The 27,326-nt window shown below is 40.9% G+C and overlaps 2 protein-coding genes across 4 annotated transcripts in view; one reads left to right on the top strand and one right to left on the bottom strand.

Moving 5' to 3' along the window:
* The window catches only part of polr1b (RNA polymerase I subunit B), a 59,639-nt gene extending 43,275 nt beyond the window's left edge, over positions 1-16,364 (bottom strand). For 2 of the 3 annotated variants that reach the window (XM_073055994.1, XM_073055995.1), the window contains exons 1-6: positions 16,156-16,364; positions 13,181-13,348; positions 11,774-11,920; positions 9,372-9,504; positions 6,367-6,503; positions 5,453-5,676 (exon numbers count right to left, since the gene is read on the bottom strand). In XM_073055994.1, the coding sequence (XP_072912095.1) occupies positions 5,453-5,676; positions 6,367-6,503; positions 9,372-9,504; positions 11,774-11,920; positions 13,181-13,348; positions 16,156-16,332 (986 nt within the window). In that variant the 5' untranslated portion in view covers positions 16,333-16,364. The remainder of the gene's footprint in view (positions 1-5,452; positions 5,677-6,366; positions 6,504-9,371; positions 9,505-11,773; positions 11,921-13,180; positions 13,349-16,155) is intronic. The other variant, XM_073055993.1, reaches the window with a different exon arrangement.
* A 309-nt stretch (positions 16,365-16,673) lies between these two features.
* LOC140732762 (uncharacterized) lies at positions 16,674-19,723 on the top strand. The gene is made up of 2 exons (XM_073055420.1): positions 16,674-16,948; positions 17,147-19,723. The coding sequence occupies exon 2, from the start codon at positions 17,973-17,975 to the stop codon at positions 18,999-19,001; it is 1,029 nt and encodes a 342-aa protein (XP_072911521.1). The 5' UTR covers positions 16,674-16,948; positions 17,147-17,972; the 3' UTR covers positions 19,002-19,723.
* Positions 19,724-27,326: the final 7,603 nt, after the last annotated feature.

The raw sequence follows: 27,326 nt of genomic DNA, 5'->3' as shown, positions 1-27,326 counted from the left end.
ATTAAACAATCTTGAATCTTACAACGTAAGAAAAATGCCTAGGCAGAGCCCAATGTCCAGGCAGCATCAACCAATCATTGAACAATTAAAATATAAACAATATGCAAGAGGGCAGATTTACAGGCATTTGAAGATCTGTGGGTTGCCAAGGTTGAAATACTGCTAGATAGCATATCAATGTATATTACTGAGCAGACGGGTGATTGATCAATGAAAGCTCATTTGAATCATGACATGGGTATCATAGCTTCAGAGGGCCTCCCATTTTGCAAAACAACAACAGTATTTCTCTCTTTTTTTAAATTCATGTTCAAGATCTAGACAGGCAGAGCAAGCATTATATTGCCTATTCCTAATTTCTCTTGAGAAGATAGTGACGAGTCACTTCCTTGATCTGCTGGAGTCCATTTGAAGGTACACACACCATCACTAATGCCAGGTGGTGAAACTAAGGACTTAGACACAGCGACAGTAAAGGAATGGCAATATATTTCAAAGGTTGTGCGATTGAAGCAGAACCTGTAGGTGGTGCTGTTTCACCGAATCTGCTACCTTTGCCCTTTTCATGCTCGAGGTTGCATACTTGAGACCCTGTTGGAATAGCCTCACCTTGGGCAAATAACTACAAAGTATTTTATAGATTATACACGCCAGCTATGCCAAGGTAACAATGAAGAGTTTGAATGCTTGCTTCTTCACACTGAAATACACTGGCCATCAAAAAGCTGCTGCTTAAAACGTCTCTTTGATCTTTTTGACACCGTGGTTGAATTTTTGCTCAAAGCCGATAAGAGCTTGGGAAACAAGATTGGACTTCTACGAGGAGATGTGGCATACCTAACCAAAATGGACATTCTAATTGTGAAACTGCAGGGTGAGAATTTCAATTCAATCCAAGCAAAAAGTGCAGTGTCCACTTTTATTGAAATACAGAAGCAAAACATTGGGAGAGGAATGTTCTCCCAGTTTCCCTGCATGGAAAGTATGGCACTCTCTTTCACAGACGGTGATTTGCAAGAGTACTGCTTACACCTGCAGTCACTGAAGAAGGATTTTCAGAATTGATTCAAGGATTTGAACAATCTGGAAATTCCTGACAGGGTAATTAACCCATTTCTTTACAAGGTGAAAGAAAAGCAAGAGAGCTTGCAAGTAAAAAAATTATCAAAATTCAGAATGATGAAGAAGCAAAAATACTTTTCAAAAGTGACAGCATTTGTAGTATATGGGTGACTACACTGTCATACAATGTTTCCTGGTCTTTGGAGAAGAGCCAAACTGCTCTTCATTGCATTTCTATCCTCCTACCTTGTTGAAAGAGGCTTTGGTGCAGTGAACCATAATCACAAAAAAAAACACAGAAACCACTTGGGCATTGTTACACTTGGGGACTTTAGGCTTTTGCTGTCACAACTTGAACCAGATTTTTCAACTCTTGCTAAAAACAATCAAGCTCAAGGATCATATTGATATCGGAAGCTGCTGAACAGCGCACAGGTACTGCGTAAGCTAGGTTTAAAGACAAATAAAAATTTAAAGCAGAATAATTTTTCTCATGTTAGCACTTGGTAGACATATTTTACACTACGGGGTGCCGAAAAATATACTGTGCTTGGGAGGGGCATTGGGCTAAAAAAAAAGGTTGGAAACACTGGGATAGACCAATTGATGTGGTGCCCTGTCACAGCATTCCTTCAAGCAGATGGAAGTAATCACTCATAACACTGACCTGCTTTGAGGATAGTGGAGAGGCCTTGGAGCGTCAGAAAGAGAGTCACATAGTGTTGCTTAAAGGCTCAAACATTATGGATCCAGATGTTCCAACAACAAGAATAAATACTGACTTTTTACACTGAGCTTTAAATTAATGATTGCATCTCTCAGATCAGGAAGAACTTACAACAATTTTGTTTTTTTTGTATCAATTTATCAAGCCATCCAAGATTCAAGTTTATTTGTCACGTGTACATCGAAGCATACAGTGAAATGTCTTGTTTGCATTACCAACCAGCTCATTCAAGGGTGTGCAGGGAGCAGCCTGTCACTCTCGCCACACATCCGGCACCAAGATAGCATGCCTACAGTGACTGGCAGAACAACATCCATGACAAGAAGCAACAACAAAACAACAGTAAAACCAGCCCCCATTCCTCCATCCCACCTGCAGGCATACACAGTCTTCTAAACCCAAGACAGCCCATATTCTTCATTCATGGATTTCTTTTCTATAATGGAATAGGTGGCTTTTGGGCAAACCATTTTGCAAATAACTGATGTGGTCTTAAATATGACAATAACATCTCATTTCCACTGGTGCAAACATCTTCAGTAGATTATCTGAAGTTACGTGCAATACTAAACTGTCAATCAAAGCACCATCAGTAAGCTTAAGGGACTTACTCCTTCAACTAACTCAAACTAAAAAAAAGATTAGAAATTATAAAATTAAAAATGATGGAATCTGTAACAAAGTCAAAAATCTTGGAAGAACTCAACCAATCAAACAGCATGTATGGGAAGAGAAACTAGCCAATGTTTCAGCTCAGTGACGCTTCTTCAGAACTGGAGCAAGAGTGGCAAGTTTACGCCACAAAAGAGCTGGGAGGAAGAGAGGCGTAAGACTGAAACAAAACATGGAGATTTGTGAAGCTAGATCAGGTGAAATGGAGCACGAGCACTGACCGTTAGCAAGGCATCTTACAGAAATAGAGCAAGAGAATGGGAAACATTGAGAGAGCAGTTCACATGAAGCTGGAAAGTTCAATGTTCATTCCAGATGAAGGCAAAGTGGCTAGAATGAAGATGTTGTTCCAGTTTACACTGGGCTTCACCATGGCAATGGAAAAGGCTACACAGAGAGGTCAGAAAGAGCGTAGACTGTGAAGCATAAAGTCTTCTCTGGTGCAAACATCCCAAGTTGTTTATCTCATATGAAGCACAATAATAAAAGAGCAAATGAAACATTGCTTCACCTGGATGAGCCCTTGAATGGTGGTAAGGGAAGAAGTGAATGAAGAATTGTACGGGAAGATGCCATAGGTCAGTAAGCGATAGGTGGGGTTGATAGGATGGACTAGGGAGTAATGAATTGAGTGGTCCATGCAAAATACAGAAAGGGGACTAGTGGTGGGAGCTGGCAGAGATTGCCAAGGATAACGTGTTCAATGGGGAAACCGGTGACGAAAGGTGAACACTAATGAGACTCTATCCGTGTCCTGGCAAAAAAGGAGCAAGAGCAAATGTGGGAAAGAGGGGAAATGAGGTTGAGAGCTCTATGCACTGTGACTGAAGGGAGATCATATTTCAGGAAGAAGGACAACCACCAGCTGATTAAGTATCTGCTCTCGATTTAAGGTCAACTTTTGGCTGCATTCTTCAAATGGCTTAGAAGTTGACTTCATAAGAAGGAAATCAAGAATGGTAGCTTTGCCAACAACCCACAAACAAAGAAAACCCTCTGGTGAGAACAACACTTTATCCCTCATCAGGATCTCAGAGAGGTAGAGAAAGTACAGTATGTGAATGTAAAACAGCGCAAGTTACTCTTTTAATATGATTGCCGGAGGATGGTGTTGGAGTGCGGGTCCTGTGCAAGGTTTCAATGACGCAGTTTGTGGATTGGACTTTGTAGTTCACGTTATGATGGGTTTCTGGTGTCTGGCCTCTCCTTTCTTTGTTGCTATTTTGCATGGTTTTGATCAGGGTGGACTGGCTCTGCGGCTTGAAGTTAAAATATTGAACTGAACTGAGCTAAACTGAACATGTGCTGACTTTGTGAGTTGTTTTTTTTGTATTCTACACCTTTCACTCCTTTTTTTATGCTGTTTCCGTGATTTTTTTTTAACATGTGGGTTAGATGTTTTTCTTTGAACGGGTTCCATCGTTTTCTTTGTTTCATGGCTGTCTGTGGGAAGATGAATCTCAGGGCTGTATACTGCATACATACTTTGATAATAAATGTACTTTGAATCTTTGAATTAAAACAAAGATGTCTTGCAATCTGAAGGTTTCATCAGAAAAATAAAGAAGCATATGACAATATAGGCAACTGGAATTGTATGAATCTCTGGAGGAAGTGTAGGTCGGAACTTAACGGTTAGGAGGGAGAAAAGGGAAATTAAGTATCCTTGGCAAGTAAGATACAGGAGAATTCCAAGATGTACTATGAATATATCAGGATCTTCAAAGATAGCCATCCAGATCGAAAACAGAAAACAGCTAAAAAGACATTCACACTTTAAAATACACACACTGTAGCAGTCAGAAGAAACAAGACAGCCAACAGCTAGTACCTCTCATCCAACTTCCTTTTAACCTTGTGAAGCTGGCATCATTTATTTGGATCTGTTACCCAGGCATCTGTTTCACTCCATTGTCTTTCTCCAGCTCTGGTCACGCAGAAATAAAGACTTATGTAACCACTTCGCTCATTCAGGCTGCTGTTCCCAGATACTTCAGATCAGCCATGATCATCCCTGTACCAAAGAAATCTACACTTTCAGAACTAAATGACAACCGCCCAGAGACACTGATGTCTCTGGGCTTTGAATGGCTGATAATGGCACATATCATAAACTCCATTCCTGCCACGTTGGACACTCACCAAAATGCTTACTGACAGAATCACTCATAGCATCTGTCATTGACCTGGCCCTGACAAACCTAGAAAACAAAGACATTTAAGCTGGAATGCAGTTTCTGGATTTCAATTCGGCATTCATCACTGTTGTCCCACAACAAACTCCTACTCCTCAGTCTAAATACAACCCTGTGTAACTGGGTGTTGGACTTCCTAATAAATAGACCTCAGATAGTCAGGATGCCCAACCCATCATCTCCAACACTGGTGCCATGCAGGGCTGTGCGCTGTACACGCTACACGATGGCACGGCGAAACACCCGATCAATCACATCATCAAGTCCACTGATGACCTAATAGTGGTGGGGCTCATCACCGATGATGAGGCAGCCTACAAACAGGAGATGGAAGAGCTCAGGGCCTGGCAATTAACCTCTTTCTTAATGTCAACAAGACAAAGTACGTATATACAGAAAGGTGCCCGAAAAGGCACCGGAAAGATCCTACACACCCTACTCATAGACTGTCTGCCCCACTCCAATCAGGGAGGATGCTACATAGCATCCACGCCAGGACCTCCAGAACTCAAAAACAGTTGCTTTCCCCAAGCAGTAAGACTGACCAACACCTCCACCCACTAACTCTACCTCCATTTTATTTTCTGTCAGTCACGTTGTGTGCAGCCTAGCATCACTTTATGGACAAACAATCAATGTATATAAGCTATCTTATGTATTTATATTTATTGTTTCTTTTATTTTTTGTGGGGGTGTTTTGTGCTGCATTGGATCCAGAGTAACAATCTTGTTTTCCTTATACTTGTATACAGGAAATGACATTGAGCGATCTTGAATTTTAAATAATTCCACTTACTCTAACAGGAATTCTGCAGCTTGCTCGTTTGTATACCACTCTGGGAGGAAAAGCTTCACACGGAATCTCTGCCCCAGGTAATTCAAGACCTGCTTCTTCATGGTGCACCCCTCTGACATCACAACTCTCAACATCTGTGCCACGCAACTCTTGAAGAAAGAGTTATTTTCTTTTCCTTTAATCAGCTCCTGATAAATCTGGAAATCTGTGAAGTCAACTAACCCCTGCAAAAAGAAAACAGGAAAATCTACATTAAACTCAGAATGAAATAAAAAAAAGAAACAAATGCAAATAGTTACACTTGACTGACAAGTGCACAGAAGAGTCAAGTTATCGATCCAAATGAAGAACTGGAAAAGAAAGCAAAGATAGAACTGGTCTAAGAAAAGATAAAGATCCTTCTATTATTACAAATGACTGGCTAAAAGGATTTGCAGCTTCAATAATATTTTATAATATATTACCATAAATGCCACAAATAAGGTTTGTCTGAGGATTAATTTCCTTTAATTGAATGCATGGGCTCTGTTTGATTTACTGCCTGTAGATTGATCATGGTAAGGATCTAGTATATAGTTCATCTCACCCTACCTCAACAAAAAACACCCAAGACAGAAGGTTCACCAGAGTGATCATATGAGCTGGTCTTACGATAGAAGATTAAGCAGACTAGAATGACATTCTCTGGAGTTCAGAAGAATGAGAGATAATGTCACATTTATATATTGTCTACAATATCATGCTGATTTGATACAGTGCCAACACATTCAGTTGAAGAATCAGAAGGCCTTGTTGATATTCTTACATTATATAAATCATACCCTGGTCTACCAAACTTAATGCGGTTGCATCCCTATAAAACTGTCAGCCCATTTTTAATCCTAACCCAAAACCGGTACTATATTCCATCTCACCTTAAGTGCAAAGCAGAGGGGTATAAAGAATAGTTCCTTCTGGTAAATGAAATTGAGCATCACCGTGCCATTGTCCAGATAATGCAAATTCATATTAATGGCTGTGTGCTCATCCTTCACACAGTGCATATTGATACCTGGCAGAAGAAAACCAACAAAAGTAGTTCTTACAAATCATTGCACTTATATTTTATAGAAGTAGTTCTTAGAAAATGTTGGCAAATTATTGTCATTAATTGCTACTTCTCTACCAGAAACTATTTTCTCCCCTTAAATTCTTATGTTACAAACATGAAATGCAACCAGGGCAACTTAACTTCACCCCTCTCTTTACTACAAACTGTCAAATTAATTAATAAAGAATGCTTTGTGGAGAGTTGATACTTGTTCTACCATCATTCAAGCTTATTGGGCTTTTATCTACATCTTATTTGAGGAAGTGGACACAATTATATTTTGGACCATGCAAAAATGTTGCATATAGTAACTTTCAAGGAAATCTAAAGCAGAGCATAATGTATTATGACAAGTTTAATGATCTCTATGAAAATTGTTCACTAACTTCAGGTTTGCTTTTATTAACATCTTTTTCCACATTATTTTTGTAACGGCAAATTTTTTTATTCCATGTCTCAGATTTTTTTTTTGTCAGTGATTTGTGGATTCTTTGAAGATGAATTTTTGTTACCGGTACTGCTGTTATATGAGGGTCACCGGTATTCGTGTGCAAACTGCAGAGTGCATGAGCAGGCTGTTCAAATTAATTCATTTTATAATCAAGCCCTACTCATGACATTCATCACCAGAATACTGGCTTTATTATAAGATTTTCAAATAGAAAATCATTTAAAAGCACTTCACAGACATTGAGCCTGTATTGCAAATAGGGTTGTTAAAATCTTAATAACATGGATCTTGAAGCAAGGCTAATAACCAAGCATATTAAAGAAAGTAAAAGCAAGATGCTGAAAATTGAGTTCAAGGAGGTTAGGTCTTTAACATGAAAGTGAGAATTTAGTGTTTTGGTATTACAGGTCCAGAAATCAGGTTCTTTAAGCAAATTAGGAGTGACAGAAGAATTGTGAACAAGCTTAAGTTACAAAAGGTGGTGGTTATCAGATCAGCCAAGACCACATGGGAATACCTAAATACATTAGAGGCAAAGGCAAGTCATTGAACAGCTGATGAGCTGAGGTAAAGATCAAGGCAAACAATTTGATCTTTGTCAGAGAGGATCTGCAGTCAGAGCACAAAATGGGATTGAAGATCTGAGATGTGGCTGCAAACAGTCTGGTCAAGGCTGAAATAACGGCCAGGAAAAGAATTCAAAAAAAAATCAAGAGAACCAGGAATAGACAAGAAATGTTGGACCTATTAATTCCCTCCACAGCTGGGAATTAATTTATTAGGTTAATATTGGCATTTCATTGAGCTAACAGAGAAGAGAATGACATCTTACTGTTATATTTTAGTCAATCACTGGAAGAACAGATTCAGTAAATGTTCTTTCATTATTTAACAAAATTACTTGGGTACAAGCAACACACACAAAATGCTGGAGGAACTCAGCAGGTCAAGAAGCATCTATGGTAAAAGTACAGTTGACGTTTCGGGCCGAGGCTGCCGAAGGGTTTTGGCCTGAAATGTCGACTGTACTTTTTTCCACAGATGCTGTCTGGCCTGCTGAGTTCCTCCAGCACTTTGTGCGTGTGGCTTGGATTTCCCGCATCTGCAGCTTTTCTCTTGTTTGTACTTTAAGTACAAGGAGGTTCACACTGAAAACCAAGAATTTTTTAATTTGTGCAGCTGCACTGGGTAGTAACTATCTATATATAGTTGCATTACAATCAATACTGATGCAGCAAGTTCAGAAAGTGAAAGCAATGCAAGTTGACTTTAAAGTCTGCAGGTGGATTCCTGGCAGAGACAATAAACTACTAAATAAAACAACAAGCACAAAATACTGCATTCACGTCGCAATAGGGCCATAGAGTTGTTCAGCACAAAACAAGTACTTCAAACCACTATCCATTTACATTAATCCCATTTGCCTTCATTAACTCTTCTATGCCTTGCCTAGACATTTCTATGTACTTGCCTAGACATTTCTTAAATGCTTCTCAATCACATGTCAGAACATATCCCATCTAAATCAACTACCTCTCATCTTCAAAGTACTCTTCCTTGTCTTAGACACGCCTACCACAAGAAAAAGATTTTTTACTATGTACGCTATCCCCCAGAAATTTTGATACACCTCTATCAGCACTCAGCCTCCTCTGCATCAGGCAAAACAATCCCAAACTAATCAGTATCCACTTTTAATCATAACGTCGACAGTGCTTCTCCCTATAGATGCTGCCTGGCCTGCTACGTTCCACCTGCATTTTGTGTGTGTTGTTTGAATTTCCAGCATCTGCAGATTTCCTCGTGTTGCTCTTAAAACATTTACACTTTCTGTCCTCATAGATCTGACAAGTATATGAACCTCATCCTTTTATTTAATGATTATTTGAAGGTAATGGTCAGTAGTTTAGAAATATGACTACCTACAAGTTTATCTCCATGTTGAGAACTATCTTAATTTGGAAGTATAATACATAGCTATTTTTTAGGGTAAAGATTCTGGAACCTGTCACTCAACAAAATTATTGAAAGACTTTCACCAGAAGAACTGCAGAAGTGTAAGTTAGTGGCCCACCACCACCTGCTCCACTAAAGATGGGCAACAACTGTGCTTTCCAACAACACTTGCATCCCAAGAGAACACAAGCTGGGAAAACATCAGTCACACATTAGTTCTATTGTATAAGCACACTAACCAACAATTAAAATCACTTCTCAGCATTTTCAGCAGCGGAGACTGCCATTCCATTCGACCATACTGTGGCGGTTACAGTTGATTACAAAGAAAACAAACCACATCAAGAAAGGGTCTTCACTCTCACAAGCTATCCCGTGACCCTCTTTCAAATTACATACAGAGGACATTAGAGCTATATTACCATACTGGGTGTAGCCAGGCCCTCTGTTCTTCCACTTGGGTCTCACCATAGCAATGGGGAAATTTCGACGTGGCATGATCAGCATCCGGATTACCTTCTCTATACCATTTATTATGAAGTATCCTCCCATTTCCTAAAGAGCAGAGAATAAAAATCAGTTTCTGTTGTTTTGTCCTTATCTCCCTTTTGTCACCTGATCTCAATAAATATATCTTTAAATTTTACAGTTGAAAGTAGAAGACTGAACACTAATCAAGGTCTGGTATCTTCTCTCTGATACTGGATGTTCAAATGGTATGATGATGCTCAGAAGCATCCTAGGGTGACTGGGACACATCATCAGTGACGTAGCCTGGGGGTCATTGGGTGTTTTGGGTCCTCTATCATCAGATACCTTCACCCAGGCGGCTCAGGCAGGGTTGATCAGGCCCTGGCTAATGTCCCGGCAGTATTGGTCCACGGGTCATACCTCTTGATCCAAATCCACCAGGAGGCTCACTCAGCAGCCTCTGTGACGGTCCTGACGGCTCTTTCCTTTGCAGCCCCCGTAATGCCAAGGAGAGAGTAGGTGACACGAACCAAGAGTGTGCTTTCCCTACATACATCTCACACACTGAACAAATGAAACAAATTTCTTCAGCAGTATTTATGTTCTTCATGGATAGAATGATAAATTCAGCAGTGAGTTAGAAATATGGTCATTAGTAACTTGGGTGACACCATAAAGGAATTGGGACATTCTTTGCCATTGTTTACAAATTAACCAATTTCCCAAACTTTTTACAATGTCATTAATACAGTAATTAGTACTGTGAACATAACACAAGTTGTCATTAGAGATAGGCATCCGTTAGTCTCATGAGACCATGGATTTGTGCCTTGGAAGCAGGCCTGGGCAGGGTTGTATGGGAGACCGGCAGTTGCCCAAGCTGCAAGCCTTCCCCTCTCCATGCCACTGATGTTGTCCAAGGGAAGGGCACTAGGACCCATGCAGCTTGGCACTGGTGACGTCGCAGAGCAATGTGTTGTTAAGTGCCTTGCTCAGGGACACAAACACGCTGCCTCAGCTGAGGCTCGAACCAGTGACCTTCAGGTTACTAGTCCGATGCCTTGTGCACTAGGCCATGCGCCAACACTGTCATTAGAGATGAATGATTAAAAACACTAAAATAAGTAGGGCTCATGAGCTTCCAAGACTGTTCTACTATCCAATATCACAACTGATCTGATGTTTGGCCTCAATTCTATTTCTGAAGACTATGTTCTGAATTCCCATTTAGTTAAAAAACCTATCTCTGTCTTGAATAAACAATAATTTAACATTCACATCTCTGTGCACAGAGAACTTTATACACTCAAAACCCTTCATCTCAGTATTATGAGCAACTTCTTACCCCAAGTCTAAGTCTCCTAATTCTAGGCAAGCCCACTAGGAGACAAAAAATATCTACCATGACCAAACTTCCTCGGCATGTTAAGTTTCAATAAGAATAGCTTCTTTTTCCTCTTTAAGGGAGTACAGGCATAATCTTTCCTCAAAATCTATCAACTAGTGCACCTATCTAGTGAATCTATTAATCTAGTGAAATCTAGTGACGGGCTGCATCACAGCCTGATATGGAAACATCAACGCCCTTGAATGGAAAATCTTACTAAAAGTAATGGATACAGCTCAGTCCTCTCGGGTAAAGCCTTCCCCACCACTGAGCACAGCGATGGGGCAGGAAAGCAGCATCCGTCATTAGGAACCCCCACCACCCAGGGCACACTCTCTTCTCTCTCTCCTGCCATCAGAAAGAAGGTACAGGAGCTTCAGGACACACACCATCTGATTCAGGAATAGTTATCAGGCTCCTGAACCAAAGGGGATAACTTCGCTCAACTTCCCACAGCCTATGGACTTGCTTTCAAGAACACTTCATCTCACATTCTCGATATTTATGGCTTATTTATTAACTATTAATATTTCTTTCTTTTTGTATGTGCACACTGGTTGAATGCCCAGGTTGGTGCAGTCTTTCATTGGTCCTATCATGGTTATTATTCTATTATGGATTTATTGAGTATGCCCGCAAAAAAATGTCATGGTTGTATATGGTGACATATGTATTTTGAACTTTGAAATCATTTATATTCTTCCTTAAATAATAAAACTAAAACTGCATATAGTATTCCTGAAGTGTGCTGACACCAGAGCCCATACACCTATAGTAAGATTCCTCCCAATAAGTATTCCATTCATCATTTTAAAAAAAAAGGAGAATAGCCCATTTCATTCCCTCGGTAGTTGCCTTAGCTGTGTGCTAATATGCTGCATGGTTTGTTCCTTTCCTTTCTTCCAATGCTGATGCTTTCCCCAGCCATCCCAGAAAGAAAACTAGTTCAAAGTATTAATTCAGTACCTCTGCTTCTTCATGATGTTTAATGAGATCTTGAGGAGATAGGCCGTATAGGTTACACAGATTTGATTTTACCATAATCGGGATCAGACCCAGGTTCTGTTTAATTATCCCTTTGGGTATACCATTCACTGACCAGCTAATATCTGCCTGCAAGATGGAAGGGAAAAAGTTAGTTGCTTTTAACAAGCTCCTTGACATATAAACAATTACTTTCACATCACTATTGACACTATCATAACACTATTAAGTAAGGAGCATGTCATAAGCATGACATCTACTGGAGTTTCTAGTTGAAAGATAATGCACAACATAAATCTTGAGTAAAGGTCAACTAAGAAGTTAGTTAATACCAGAACAATCACAGATAACATTGAAGGATCGGATTTTACAATTACAGCATGAGCTTAGACAAAAGTTAAAGCTATGCAACTCATGTGTTTCTGGGTTACGAATGGACAGAAAGAATCCTTCACCCAAATCTCTACCATTGATTATAATTGCCCCCTACAGAGGTATGACTACAAACAGGACAAGCTCCTCAGTAAGTAGCACAACAAAGGATTGACGGCCACTTTGGCAAAGTACAGAGGACTCTCAGCTAACCGTATCCGAGCGAGTCTTTGCTCTAGAGCAGCAGTTCCCGACTCTTTTTATGCCGTGGAGCCTTACCATTAACCAAGGGGTCCGTGGACCTCAGGTTGGGAACCCCTGCAACTAGAAGAAGAAGAAAACCCTTAACTCCGAGTGGAGTCATCGGGACACCATCGTGACGGCATTTTTTTTAGCAGACTTTCTTATCTTTACGAGGCCGAGTTGCTAGCTCCACGCTCAACCCAACACGGATGGAAAGCGTGCAAGGGAGCTGGCTGGATTCAAACTCAGGAGCCCTCGCTCCGAAATCCGGCACTGACGCCACCAGCGACTACAGCAAAGTTATAAATATAAATTTAGTCTATTTAAGTATTTCTGAAATAACACTAAAAAAATGAACACGCACCTATCAGACAATCATTAAAGGTCCAGCTGATTCAGCAATGCCATTCTCTGCATTAATGGCTTACTTATGATGTTGATCTTGCACCTTGATTTTAATGCCCTCGGGATAAGGAACTCATCAAAAATATTGATTTTATTTTTTAAAGAATTTAAAAATAAAGAAACACAAGCTGAACAACATGCAGATTGAGTCACATATCAAACTGGACACAAGACCTTTTTTCAGATAACATTGCAGACTATAAAGATGAAAAAACTGGATCTCAATTTTTTTCTTTAAACCAGTTAAATGTAATATTAACTAGACTGAGTGGACAAATGGGACTATAATAATCCTCAATGGGCTAAACAAGAACTGCACTAATTCATTAGCTACATTTAAAGTTATAGGTCAGAACTAGCAGCACTTACTGTTAACTTGCCCTTGTACGTACTCCGCCTCCCTCTACACTCCGCTGGGTAGATTTTCATGTCACAGCAGATGCTGCCTTTGGGAGCCATAGGGGGACTGATGACTGCATCGGCAAACACCAGGGTGATGCGATCATTTTTGTAGTTGAACTCTAATGGACGAATAGCCTATGGTAAACACATTTAAACAAATATATCAGAACAATGAAATAAGAAAAATCTATGGTGCACTAATATCACCTTATTTTAAATAAAAACTCCTACCACGAATTCCAAAGGTTGGGGCTTTAACTTGAAGCGTGGCAGTCCGTGATGGAGAAATTATAATTCAAATTCTCAAAAACATAGAAAACAGACTTAATGGTAACTGACATAAATTACAAAGATATAGATCTCTAAGGGATCTCTAATCTTAAAGCTGTCTGAGCTGTCTAAACTCTCCAGCCACAATAAAACTCACCTCCTCTTATAACACCATGGGGACTTTAACTGCACCTATTGCAAATTAATTTTCCACAGTGAGTCTTACTGCATCGAGGTACCAGAATTATCCACCTATAGCCCATGCCAGCTTCCAAAATCCTCACCCATGCCAAGTTTGGAATCCACACACTGCCCATCCAGAGAGTGGGGGGACAGGCAGATTCTTTTTAGGATAATTGTAAGATTCTCAAAGTGAGAATTACAGAAGATAATCAAAGTGACCAGTGATGTGTGGGGAAAGAGAGAAACTCTTGAGAACCTGAGAAGGAAATGGGGGCTGGTGTGGGGGGAGAGAGCACGGGCAGTGTGTGAAGACTTGTGGGAAGGGAAGAGGGAGGGTCAAGATTCCTAGGAGGGGATGCAGAAGTAGAGGTTTAGGGTGAAGATACACTGGGAGGTGACAGAGATGATGAAGATTATCTGGAAGAGACTGGGGAAGGAGGGGGATGCAGGGTGAAGATTCCATAAGACCAAAAGACAGAGGAACAGAATTAGGCCATTTGGCCCATCAAATCTTCTTTGCCATTCAATCATGGCTGACTTACCATCCCTCTCAACCCCACTTTCCTGCTTTCTCCCCATAACCTTTGATCCCTTGACTAATCAAGAATCTATCAATCTCTGCTTGAAATATAGCCAATGATTTGGCCTCTACGGCCATATGTGTCAATAAATTCCAGATACATCACCCTCTGACTAAATAATTTCAGAAGTCCATATACATCTCCCATCTGGGCCTTTTTACCATTGCAGTTTCTGAACTCTACCCAGAAGACTTCAATATATTCTGATTCCATGTCATTTCTTTCTAAGGATGTGATTTCATTTTTACCATAAGGAGGTCAGCACCATAGCGTAGTGTTTAGCACAAAGCTTTGCAGTATCACTGACCCGAGTTTAACTCCGTCCGCAGTCCGTAAGGTGTTTGTACATTTTCCCTATGACCGCGTGGATTTCCACCAGGTGCTCTGGTTTCCTCCCACAGTCCAAAGACGTACAAGTTAGTAGGTTAAGTGGTCATCATAAATTGTCCCACAATTAGGCTAGGGTTCAATCAAGGTTTGCAAGGTGGTGAAATAAGCTAAAACTACCCACCCTGACAACCTGCCTGATTTTTTGATAAGATCTGTAAACTTGAATGTTTAGCTCCCATGACTCTGTGATGCCCACAGTATCATACTTGTCAATTTCTAGCTGCACAACAAGCTCGTCTACCTTATTTCATCAGCTGCTTGCATTCAAATTTAATACCTCCAGTCCTGCGCTCACCCTCTATTTTCTTAATTTTGTCTCCATGTTGTCTGAATTTATTATCCCTTTCTAAATTTTGTCTTATTCTACATTCAGGAGATTTCAGTAGCCTCTCCTGCACTTTCCTTCACATTTAGCTTATCCATTCTTTTCCAAGCTGTTGAATCCATAACCCCCCATGATTAAATTTAAAGCTACATCCATAGCTCTAGTTATATGATGTGACACAGGTCCCAGTGGAGCATATCCCATCAGAACAGCTCCTCTCTTCCCAATTCTGGTGCCAATGTCCCACGAATTCAAACCCATACCACTCTTTGAGCCACACATTTTAATCTCTGATCTCATTAACCTGTGCCAAATTGCACATGGCTCAGGGAACAATCTAAAGATTATTTTAGGTTCTGCGTTTTAACTCAGTCCCCAGTTGCTCAAATTCCCTCAGCAGAATTTTTTTTTCTTTGTTCTTCCTAGAGTTGATGCCCACATGATCTTCCTTGAAAGGGGATGGGAGGGACCAGGTGAGGATTCAAGGAAAGACACAGAGGGGGCTGAAGATTCCCTGGAAAGAGTTGGAGGAATCTGAATGAAAATTCTTTGGGAAGAGGGAATGGAGTGAAGATTCCCAGGGAAAAGGGGGAGCGGGTCAAGATTCCCTGGAAAGAGACAGAGGTGCGGGGGGGGGGGGGGGGGAGTGCTGTGAAGAATCCCTGGAAAGTATTTGAGTGTGGTGAAGATTCCTTGGGAATTGACTTGGGTAGAAGTAAGAAAGATTCCTTAGGAACTGACGGGGGAACCGCCGGGGAGGGAGGGATGGGGCAGGGTCCCCCGCGAAGCGCCGGCAAGGATGGGTCCCGATTTCCTGGGAAACGACGGAGAAGGAAAGATTCCCTGGAAACAGAAGGGATGGTGTGATTTCCCTGAGGAATGAAGGGGGGGGGAGGGGGGCTGAAAATTCCCTGGGAAGAATCGGAAGGGAGAGAGCGGTGGTGAAGATTCCTTGAGAAGGGACCGAAGGGGTAAGGGGGTGTAAAGATTCTCTCGGAAGTAATGGAGGGGGGGGGGGGCTGAAGAAAAGGTGACGAGGTGATTCCCTGGAAAAGGACGAGGGTGAGGTGAGGTGAGGTGAATAACCCTTGCGGGTGAGTGGTTTCCCGACAGGGGAGCTCCCGGGGAGAGGGCTGGAAGGACGGAGGTTGTTACGAGTCCGCCGGGGAGACACGTGCGCGGAGGCAGCTCACCTGCACGGCCCGTGTCAGCCCCTCAGTCACTGCCTGGTCGAAAGAATCCACATGGGCCCGGACCAGCTCCTGCAGGGCCCGATGCTGATGTTGTCGTTGCCCCTCCGGCTCCGTCAGGTTCTTCAAGCTCGGTTCCAACCTATCCTTCCCACATAGCCGCAGCCATTTGTCGGCCATGTCCGTCCCTGGACCAGGGTCCGGGAGGAAGCTCTATAACCAGTACAATCGTTCCGCTGAACCATCTCAGTTGTACGTTGACGCGATAGAGGAGAACCCACTGGGTTTTCCACTGTTTCCTCTGAGTAGCATTAAAATTTATCTGTAAAATAATGTGTCTTTCTAATTTCCAAAGCACAACTATAGAACCGTTCGCGTTCATGGAAAAAACCATCAAAGCCATAGAAAAGTGTACACATTTATATTTACAAAATATAGACAGTGTAACTGTCTCAGGGACATGTTTCATTGAGATGTTTATTTTATATGTTTCTGTCATAAATTCATGATTACTTGAGTTCATACAACCGTAAAAAGATTAAAATGTAATAAATAAGATGTTAAAAAGGTAACATTGATAAAAATTTGTCTAAAACATATCACCTTAAAATATTGTTTGATTAACATTTTTGTGCTCTTTGTGTAAGGTTTTATTTAATGTAGAGTGTGACGGGTCACATGAACAGAGTTTAGTAAGAGTATGACCTGGCATTATGGGCCAGAAGCTACATGGATGCAGAGAAAGACGTGTGGCCAAAATAACCATATTCTGCATGTGGTCCAAGAGGCGCACACGGTAATTGTTTTCATTTGTTTTATTTTGTGTATAATGTTGTTGATGCGTCTTTACGTGGACAGTGTGATACGTTTTCAGTGATTTTATTTGATTTCAGCACAATTCTGTTGTGCAAAAGTGTTTTGGGCCTGTTTAACAGCGGACACTAGCTTGAGAGATGTATGCTTCAAACCTTTTATGTCCTTTATTTTCTTGTAGTTTTCACGGTGTCTGCTGAAGAAAGAGAGAGAGATAAAATAAATCTTCAAGGACATCTGTATGATGCGGGGCCATTATTTCACTGGACCGGTGCAGTTACAGTGAAAACGTGCAGCCAGCATGGCCGAGAGTTCAAGGTAAGGAGCGCCGCGTCCGGGATGAAGAGAGGATGAAGCACGATCGCTGGGGCGGCGTGTGGACGGAGAAGTCGTCGGAGAACGGGCTTCCCGATTCACGGGAGAAACCGGAGTGTCTGCTCCTGACACCGTCGAGCTGAGAGTACCGCGATTTCACCAAGAGAGGGCAACGTTTGCCCGCGTAGGCTGCAGCGTTGCAAATACCCTCTCTACAGGCTTCAGTGTCAGCAGTCTTCAGGCAGGAAAGCGCGGCTCTGCAGACGCCGTCAGGTTTGACTGTGCTACCTCTACAACCTTATGGACATTCGTAAAAAAAAGACTTGTTAAAATACTGGTTTATTGATGAGAAAAGTAATTGATTTATCATTATAGCCTAATTGTTGTTCCTGCATTGTTATGAATGTTCCTAATGGTGTTTTTGATCTGAGAGTCAAAATCAAATCATATCAAAAGGAGTATTAGAAGTTTTTTGAGTAAACAGTTACTAAATATCAGTACTTGGATTGCACAGACGATTACATAGTTGCAAAAGGTTATATGCATACTCAGCAATAACTTGGTGATAGTGTTTTTTCTAAAACATGTACAATTGTCAGTTCACGGAGAAAATCACAAGGTGGTGAATCTAGTGAGCAAAATGAGTCCCTTCAAGTAGAATTGACTAGGTGAACAATTAAAATCACAAACTGATGATGTTGAAAAGGAGATTAGAGTCACTCATAGGTGATATTCATGCCAAAATAGAAATACACCAAATTGCGATGATGGAGCCTACCTCCGCCACTTCAAGGAGAGTTGAACCCAGGAAATCTTCCCGAGAAAGAAAGTTAACCCCAAAAATGCTGGAGCTTAAGCAACAAGAGGCTTCTCAGAGGGAGAGTAAATTCATCAAGCTAAATGAAAGCTGGAAAGAACAAGTTAGAGCGACACCTACCAAACTTAAGGGTGAGTGCTCCGAACAAGACTTAGGTGGCATGATGGAGACACAAGTGAGAGATGTGTTTGAAAATATACGATCGCAATCGGCACCTTCTACTGAGATTAGAAGAAAGATTGATTCCTGCACAGCAGTAACAACAGATTTGATGGGGCTAGTGAAAGTACGTATGAGTGAAGCGGGGCAAGAGGAGTTTGATGCTAAGGCAGAAAATGCAAGACTTCATATGTTGTTCGATAAAGAGTATGCCCAGTCAATATCTGGGACTACAATCTCCAAATCCACTGTTTGTAGGCACCACTCAAGCTGTTTATCAGGACAGCAAAGCATCACAGCAAAAAGAGCAGAGTGTGCTGCACAGTTTGCTGCAAAGCAGGCGGAAGTGGAGATGAAGGAGGCTATCGCTGCACGTAGGCAAGAACTTAAAAGACTGGAAAATCAGAGAGATCTTCAAGTAATAGCCACAAAGCTTAAGGTTACTCTGAAGCTGACTCAGGTGAGGCCTTGGAGGAAAGTAGAACAGCATGGCAGTGAGCCGGCTAATTGTCCTCCAATACCTTATAAAGAAATTAAAGGGGAACAAACATGTAAGAACAACAGCAATGAACAAATAGACACTAACAATGCAGCATCATTAGTACAAGCCCTACATGATGCAATGATTCTCAGCAGACTTCCTACACCCGAGCCCTCGGTCTTCTCAGGGGACCCACTTAAGGTTCTTAGAGTGGAGCACAAGTTTCAAGGCATCGATAGAACGGCGACGCACAAATCCAGCTGACAGGTGGTTCTACCTACAAAAATACATCAGTGGTGAGGCACGATCGGTATTGGAAGGAAGCTTCTACAGGAAGGATGATGAAGCCTATGACCAGGCATGGAAGGCTTTGAATGCTTGGTATGACCACCCCTTCATAATCCAGCGTGCATTTAGAGAAAAACTGAATAACTGGCCAAAGATTGGCTCAAGGGAGTCAGTCAAACTGAGACAATTCAGTGATTTTCTGACAGAATGCCATGCCATACATCAAAGGGCTTCAGGTGTTAAATGACTGTGGTTAAATGGTCACCTGGAAATGCCCCTCCCCATTAAGACACACCCTCAACTGCCAGAAAATAAGTGGCTGGCTCTGGTGTGGTTGAAGCACCTGAAGGGGAAATTTGAGAAAAATCCCAAATTCAAGGATGACTACATTAAATTTATGGAAGGTATCTTCAAGGACGGTGATGCAGAGAGAGCTGAAGATCAACCCAAAGCAGGAAATGTGTGGTATATTCCTCACCAAGGAGTCTAACACCCTAGAAACCCAGCAGAAATTAGGGTTGTGCTCGACTGCTCTGCTAAGTATGATGGCACGGCTCTGAATGATCACTTACTAGCTGGACCTGATCTCACAAAAGGGCTGACAGGAGTGCTCTGCAGATTCCGCAAACACCCAATCGCAGTCATCTGTGATGCAGAAAGAAATGTTCCACCGGTTCCGTGTAAGCCAAGAGGACAGAGATTACTTACAGTTCCTGTGGGGGGGGGGGGGGTGGGGGAACAGCGATACAAATCTAGAGCCAAAGGAATGATGACACGGCCATAGTGGGGTGTGTCAGGAATGGACAGGAGGAGGAGTATAGGAAACTGATACAGGACTTTGTGATATGGTGCAACTCAAACTACCTGCGTCTCAATATCACCAAGACCAAGGAGATGGTGGTGGACTTTAGGAGATCTAGGCCTCATATGGAGCCAGTGATCATTAATGGAGAATGTGTGGAGCAGGTTAAGACCTACAAGTATCTGGGAGTACAGTTAGACGAGAAGCTAGACTGGACTGCCAACACAGATGCCTTGTGCAGGAAGGCACAGAGTCGACTGTACTTCCTTAGAAGGTTGGCGTCATTCAATGTCTGTAGTGAGATGCTGAAGATGTTCTATAGGTCAGTGGTGGAGAGCGCCCTCTTCTTTGTGGTGGCGTGTTGGGGAGGAAGCATTAAGAAGAGGGACGCCTCACGTCTTAATAAGCTGGTAAGGAAGGCGGGCTCTGTCGTGGGCAAAGTACTGGAGAGTTTAACATCGGTAGCTGAGCGAAGGGCGCTGAGTAGGCTACGGTCAATTATGGATAACTCTGAACATCCTCTACATAGCACCATCCAGAGACAGAGAAGCAGTTTCAGCGACAGGTTACTATCGATGCAATGCTCCTCAGACAGGATGAAGAGGTCAATACTCCCCAATGCCATTAGGCTTTACAATTCTACCGCCAGGACTTAAGAACTTTTTAAAAGCTATTATTAATGCTTTTTGAGATAGTGATTTAGATGCATATCATATTTTTTACTGAGTTAAGTATTGTATATAATTAGTTTTGCTACAACAAGTGTATGGGACATTGGAAAAAAAGTTGAATTTCCCCATGGGGATGAATAAAGTATCTATCTATCTATCTATATTGCATGAAGGTCCATCTTTTTGGAGCAGCATCCTCTTTTGGCTGCGCAAATTATGGAATGAAGTATCTTGCGAGCCAAAATGATAAAGAGTATTCAGCAGCAGCCAACTTAATCAGAAAACAATTATATGTCGATGATGGTCTCATCAGTGTAGAATTTGTGGACACAGCCATCAAACTAGTAAGAGAAGTGCAAAATGTGTGTGCAAAAGGGAGATTACACCTCCACAAGTTCATCTCCAACAGCGGAGAAGTCTTGGAGTCAGTTCCGGACAGTGAACGAGCTAGTGGACCTCAGGATGTGGATCTCAATTATGATCAACCCCCAGTCCAGACCGTGTTGGGAGTAAAGTGGAGTGTGATCAGTGACACCTTCTCTTTTAAAGTCACCCTAGATGAGAAACCAACAACACAGCAGGGAATCCTCTCGACCCACTAGGCTTCCTAGCTCCCTTCCTCCTACTAGGAAAGAAAGTACTACAGGAAATGTGCCAAAAGGGCATTGGATGGGACAAACCACTGCCTGGAGAATTAAAGCCAGGACGGGAGAGCTGGCTGGACGATCTAAAGAATCTGCAGAAACTCTAGATTTCAAGATGCTTTGCTCCTGAAAACCTAGGGAAGGTCCAGAGAATTGAACTGCACCACTTTTCAGATGCGAGTAGCCATGGGTATGGTCGGTGCTCATATATCTGAGTACTGAGTGAAGACAAAGTGCATTGCTCCTTAGTCAAGGGTTGCACCCACAAGAGTTGTAACCATACCAAGGCTGGAGTTAACGGTTGCAGTGGTCTCTTCAGCGGTCAGCAGTATGCTAAAGGAGGAGCTGGAGCTCAAAATTGACCAAGAGTATTTTTGGACAGATTCCCGGGTAGTCTTGGGCTACATTAATAGTGAAGCCCGAAGGTTTCACATTTTCGTTGCAAATCAAGTCCAAAGAATAAGAGAAGCAACTGATCCAGCACAGTGGTACTGTATCAACACAGATCCCATTTCCAGAGGCCTCAGGGTGGCAGAGCTGAATGGTTCAGATTGGCTTACTGGACCCAAGTTTCTGTGGGAAAGAGAGACTGTCACACTGGCACTCCAGAGCTTCTGGTGGGCGATCCTGAAGTCAACATGGCACAAGTACTACAAACAAGGGTGGTAAAAGAGGACAATTTCTTGGAGAGACTTAAACGGTTCTCAAAATGGCATACGGCATTGAATGTGGTTGCCTGGATCCAGCAAAGGGAGCCAAAACAGCAAAACCCATAAATGTCAAAGACAGAAGAAAGGCCAGTCAAATTCTGGAAAGATGTCTTCACTACATTATCGGGTATTCTGAATCAGCACCTAGAACCAAACCCCTTAATTGCTCTGTTCGGTTTTTGGGGCGAGACAGATTTATGTCTGGGTCCGACCAAATGCCGAATACTATCCTTTGCCTCTCTCCTGGCTAGACGCTTGATCCTCCTTAGATGGAGAGATGTTGCCCCACCCACTCATGCGCAATGGCTTAACGACATTATGGCCTGCTTGGACCTCGAAAAAATTCATTATTCAGTTCTTAATTCGGATCTAAAGTTCCATAAGGTCTGGGGACCTTTTATCGAGTACTTTCATAACCTTCCTCTTGACTAGGGTTTTTTTTTCTTCTTTTCGGTCCCTTGCTTTCAGCTCCCTTTTTTTTTCTCTGGTAGTAGGCATTATTATCCTCTGTTGCTAAGTGTATTCACAGTCTGGGAGTTTGACTGTCCTGACCTATACTCTTTATATTGTGTTGTGGTCGGTCTGGAGTTGTTTTTTTTTTTCTTGTGTTGTGGGGCTTGGGGAGGACACTAAGCTTACTTGTTTTTAATTTAGGTGCTTTTTTGTTAAATTCTCTTCCTTTGTAGCATATTGTTATTGTATGCTTAATTTTGCTCTGTATTAATGCTCCTCATTGGGATTTGGGGTTTTTAATTTGTAAAATGTTTTGAAAAACTAATTAAATAAATTTTTTTTTAAAAGGCCAGTCTTGTGCTTGTAAAATTGGCACAACCCTTTGCCTTCAAAAAGAAAATGCAAATACTGAGTGGTGACAAACTGCCACACAGCCATCCATTGTTCCAACTTGACCCAGTATTGCAAGGGGGTGTTCTCAGGGTGGGAGGACGATTAAAGAAGGCTTCCTTACCTCTCTACTTGAAACATCCAGTAATCCTATCAAGAGATGGTGTGGTCACACGTCATGAAAAAAAACTCAGCACCAAGGCAGAGGACAAACCCTTAATGAACTGAGAGCAAATGGTTATGGGTTGTTGGTGGCAGCAAAGTTGTGGCGAACTACATTAAACTATGTGTAACGTGCAGGAAAGCTCGCAGGCCAACAGAAACGCAAAAGATGGAGGATCTTCCTGCGAACCGTGTTGATCCCTCGCCACCATTTTCAAACCGTGGAATGGATTGTTTTGGACCATTTCACACTAAGCAAGGTCGAAAAGAGTACAAGAGATACGGTCTCATATTCACCTGTCTGTCCTCAAGGGCAATTCACATAGAAATGTTGGAAGATCTAACAACTGATGCCTTCATAAATGCTTTACGGTGTTTCATAGCTATCCATGGAGCTGTGAGACAAATCAGATCGGATCAAGGGACAAACTTTGTTGGGGCAAAAAATGAACTGACAAAAGCCTTAAAGTAAGTGGACAAAGACAGATTGACTGCTTACCTGGCTGAAAAACAATGTGACTTCACCATGAATGTACTGTACCTGATGCCAGTCACATGGGAGGTGTTTGGGAACAGCAGATCAAGACAGTTAAGAGACTTAGGAGTCTCAAAGTAGACTTATTCCTTTTACAATGGATAATCAACTTTTATATAACTGGTTTCAAAAAGCGATCAGATATATAGGTGACTGTTTTGAAGGAGGAATATTGATGTCATTTGATCAATTAAAGAATAAATATAAAATATCAAATAATACTCTTTTCTGTTATTTTCAATTAAAGGCCTATTTAAGAGATAAACTGGGTCAACCAATGTTAATGGCAAAACCTAATAAAATAGAAACTTTAATTCAAACAGGAAAAATTAAAAAATTTACGTCTTGTATGTATAATTTGATTCAAAAACAGACAATTAAACCAGGAATTCATAAGTCAAGACAAAAATGGGAAACTGATTTTAATATTAAAATTGATGAAAAAAATTGGTCAAGACTGTGTCTTGATAGTATGACAAATACAATAAATGTCCGACTTAGATTAGTACAATACAATTTTTTACATCAATTATATATTACACCACAAAAAATAAATAGATTAAACCCAAATTTATCTGACCAATGTTTCCGATGTAATCAAGAAATCGGTACTTTTTTACACTCTACTTGGTCTTGTTTTAAAATTCAACCTTTTTGGATAAATCTAAGACTTTTACTGGAACAAATTATTGGAATACAACTTCCACATAGCCCAACATTATTTTTATTAGGCGATATTGAAGGGATAATACCGAAACCTAAATTGAATAAATATCAGAAAAAATTTATAAAAATTGCTTTGGCAGTAGCCAAAAAAGCTATTGCAGTTACTTGGAAATCAGATTCATACTTAACTATGGACCATTGGAATAATGAAATATATAACTGCATTCCACTTGAAAAAATTACTTATAATTTAAGAAGTGAATATGATTTTTGAAAATTTGGCACCCCTATCTACAAAAGATAGGATTAAATATATAGGTCCTTTGAAGATAAAATTATTAGTTATTTGGGGAAAAAAATAAAGATATATACTGAAGTTATTTTGAACTCCATGGAGCATGTGGGGATCCTCCGATATCTAGGCAATACTTCTTTCTTTCTTTCTTTCTTTCTTTCTTTCTTTTTCTTTTTTTTTTAGACAGGGATGTTAAGGGGGGGAGGGCTAATATTAATTTTCATTGCTCTATTATTCTATACATTGTATGCAATTCTCTTAAAAATTTAATAAAAAATATATTTAAAAAAGACAGTAGTGTCCTAAGCTGGGTCCTCTCACAGAGCGCTGGAAGATTAGATGATGCTTCTTTGAAAACCTTCTTCTATGAGGCCATGTCAATTATAAACAGCCGCCCACTCACCACTGACAGTATCAATGATCCCAAAGGCCTAGAGCCACTTACCCCAAACCATTTACTTACTATGAAAACTTCTGCCCCGCTGCCTCCACCAGGAAAATTTATGGCAGAAGATCTGTATGCCAGGAAAAGGTGGCGCAGAGTGCAATATCTGACAGAGCAATTCTGGAGTAGATGGAAGAAGGAGTATCTAGCAAACATCACCCTCAGACAGCACTGGCACTCTTCAAGACGAAATGTGAAGATTGGAGATAGTGTCATTGTAAAAGAGGAAGGGATTCCTTGTAGTGAATGGAGACTTGGAAGAGTGCTTGGTGTTTGTGAAGATGAAGATGGACTGGTGCGAAGAGTCACAATACAATTAGGAAATAAAAAGCTAGGAAAAGAGGGTCAATGACTCATTAATCCATCCATTCTTGAATGTCCTATTCGTAAATTAGTTGTACTTGTAGAAAACAACTAAAATGTGTTCCAATGGAACCAATTTCTAAACACCTACCTGTGTGGAGAGTTTAAAGTATCAGTCTTGATCTCAGAGTTTGTTAGACATTCCAACTATTTGGTTCTGGAAATTACTAATTTATTCAAATATTTGTATAAAGGTTATCATAAATCATAGTAATTTGGTGAGAGTGTCACTGTCTCAGAGACATGTTTCATTGAGATGTTTATTTTATATGTTTCTGTCATAAATTCATGATTGAGTTCATATAGCTGTAAAAAATTAAAAGTGATAAATAAGATGTTAAAAGGTAACATTGATAAAAAATTTGTCTAAAACATATCACCTGAAAATATTTTGATTAAAAATTTTGTGCTCTTTATGTAAGGTTTTATTTAATGTAGAGTGTAAGAGCTTAGTAAGAGCATGACTGCGGCATTATGGGTCAGAACCAACATGGATGCAGAGAAAGACATATGGCCAAAATAACCATATACTGCATGTGGTCCAAAAGGTGCACATGGTAATTGCTTTAATTTGTTTTATGTTGTGTATAATGTTGTTGATGTGCCTTTACATGGACAGTGTGATACGTTTTCAGTGATTTTATTTGATTTCAGCACACTTCTGTTGTGCAAACATGTTTTGGTCCTGTTTATCAGCGCACACCAGCTTGAGAGACTTTAAAAGACTGAGAGATGTATGCTTCAAACCTTTTATCTCCTTTATTTTCTTGTAGTTTTCAGCTGCAGAAAGAGAGAGAGAAATAAAAATAAATCTTCAAGGACATCTGTATGATGTCTGGCAATTATTTCATTGGACCAGTGTAACAGGCAGAAACCATTCAATGTTATCTCTCAGTATATGCCACCACATTCCACATTTCCTTGCAACATATTCTGCCACAGGACCACCAACTCCAATTTGAATTCTTCTAAGACTTAAGATTATCAAAAAATACAAGGGGATTTTGATCAACTGTGTAAATGCACCAAGGAATGGCAACTGAGGCTTAATTTGGGTAAGTGGGAAGGGTTACATTTTTGAAAGTAAAATCAATGTAAAGACTTTCCACAGTGAACAGCAGAGTCCAGGGAATAATGGGCCTTGGAGTACAAGCATATGGTTCTCAGAAAGTGGGTTCACAGATATCAGAATCAGTTTTAATATCACTGGCATACAGCATGTCATGAAATTTGATGTTTTGTAGCAGCAGTAAATTGCAATAAATATTAATTAACACTATGAATTACATTAAGTATATATGCATTTAAATTAAAGTATGTCGTGCAAAGAGTGTTCATGGGATCACTCTCCATTCAGAATTTGATGGCAGAGGGGAAGAAGCTGTTCCCGAAATGTAGAGTTTGTTTCTTCAGGGTCCTGTATCTCCTCGATGGTAGCAATGAGAAGACATCATGTCCTTATTGATGGGGGTCCTTAATGATGGATGCTGCCTTTTTGAGGCATCACCTCTTGAAGGTGTCCTCAGTGCTGGAGAGGAAAGTGCCCATGATGGAGCTGGCTGAGTTTACAAGTTTCTGTAGCCTTTTCTGATCTTGTGCAGTGGCTCCTCCGTACCAGACAGTGATGCAACCAGTTAGAATGCTCTCCACATTATGTCTGTAGAAATTTGTGAGCGTCATTGGTGACATACCAATTCTCCTCAAACTCCTAATGAAATACAACCACTGCTTTGTAATTGCATCAATCCGTTGAGCCCAATCTGGACCTTTAGAGATGTTGATACCCAGGATTTTGAAACTACTTTCTCTTTCCACTGCTGATCCCTTGATGAGGTCTGGTGTAAAAGGCTTCTGGCAACTGGCCATCATAAATTGGGGCATTGAATACAAAATTGGGAGGTCACGGTGCAGTTGTACAGGATGTTGGTGAGGCTGCACTGGAGTATTGGGTTCAGTTTCATTTGTTCTGCTTTAGGAATATTGTTATTAGACTGGAAAGAGTGCGGAAAAGACTTACAAGGGCTTTGCTAGGACTTGAAGAACTGAATCACAGGGAGAGGCTAGACAGATTAGGACTTGATTCCTTGGAGTGTCGGAGACTTAGAGGTGATCTTATAGAGGTGTATAAAATCACAAGGGGCATGGATTGGATGCATGCACTCAAA

Source organism: Hemitrygon akajei, chromosome 9 (genome assembly GCF_048418815.1).
Source record: "Hemitrygon akajei chromosome 9, sHemAka1.3, whole genome shotgun sequence".
NCBI lineage: Eukaryota > Metazoa > Chordata > Chondrichthyes > Myliobatiformes > Dasyatidae > Hemitrygon > Hemitrygon akajei.
Note: the sequence above shows the minus strand (reverse complement) of the source record. Positions and strands in the feature narration are given on the sequence as shown.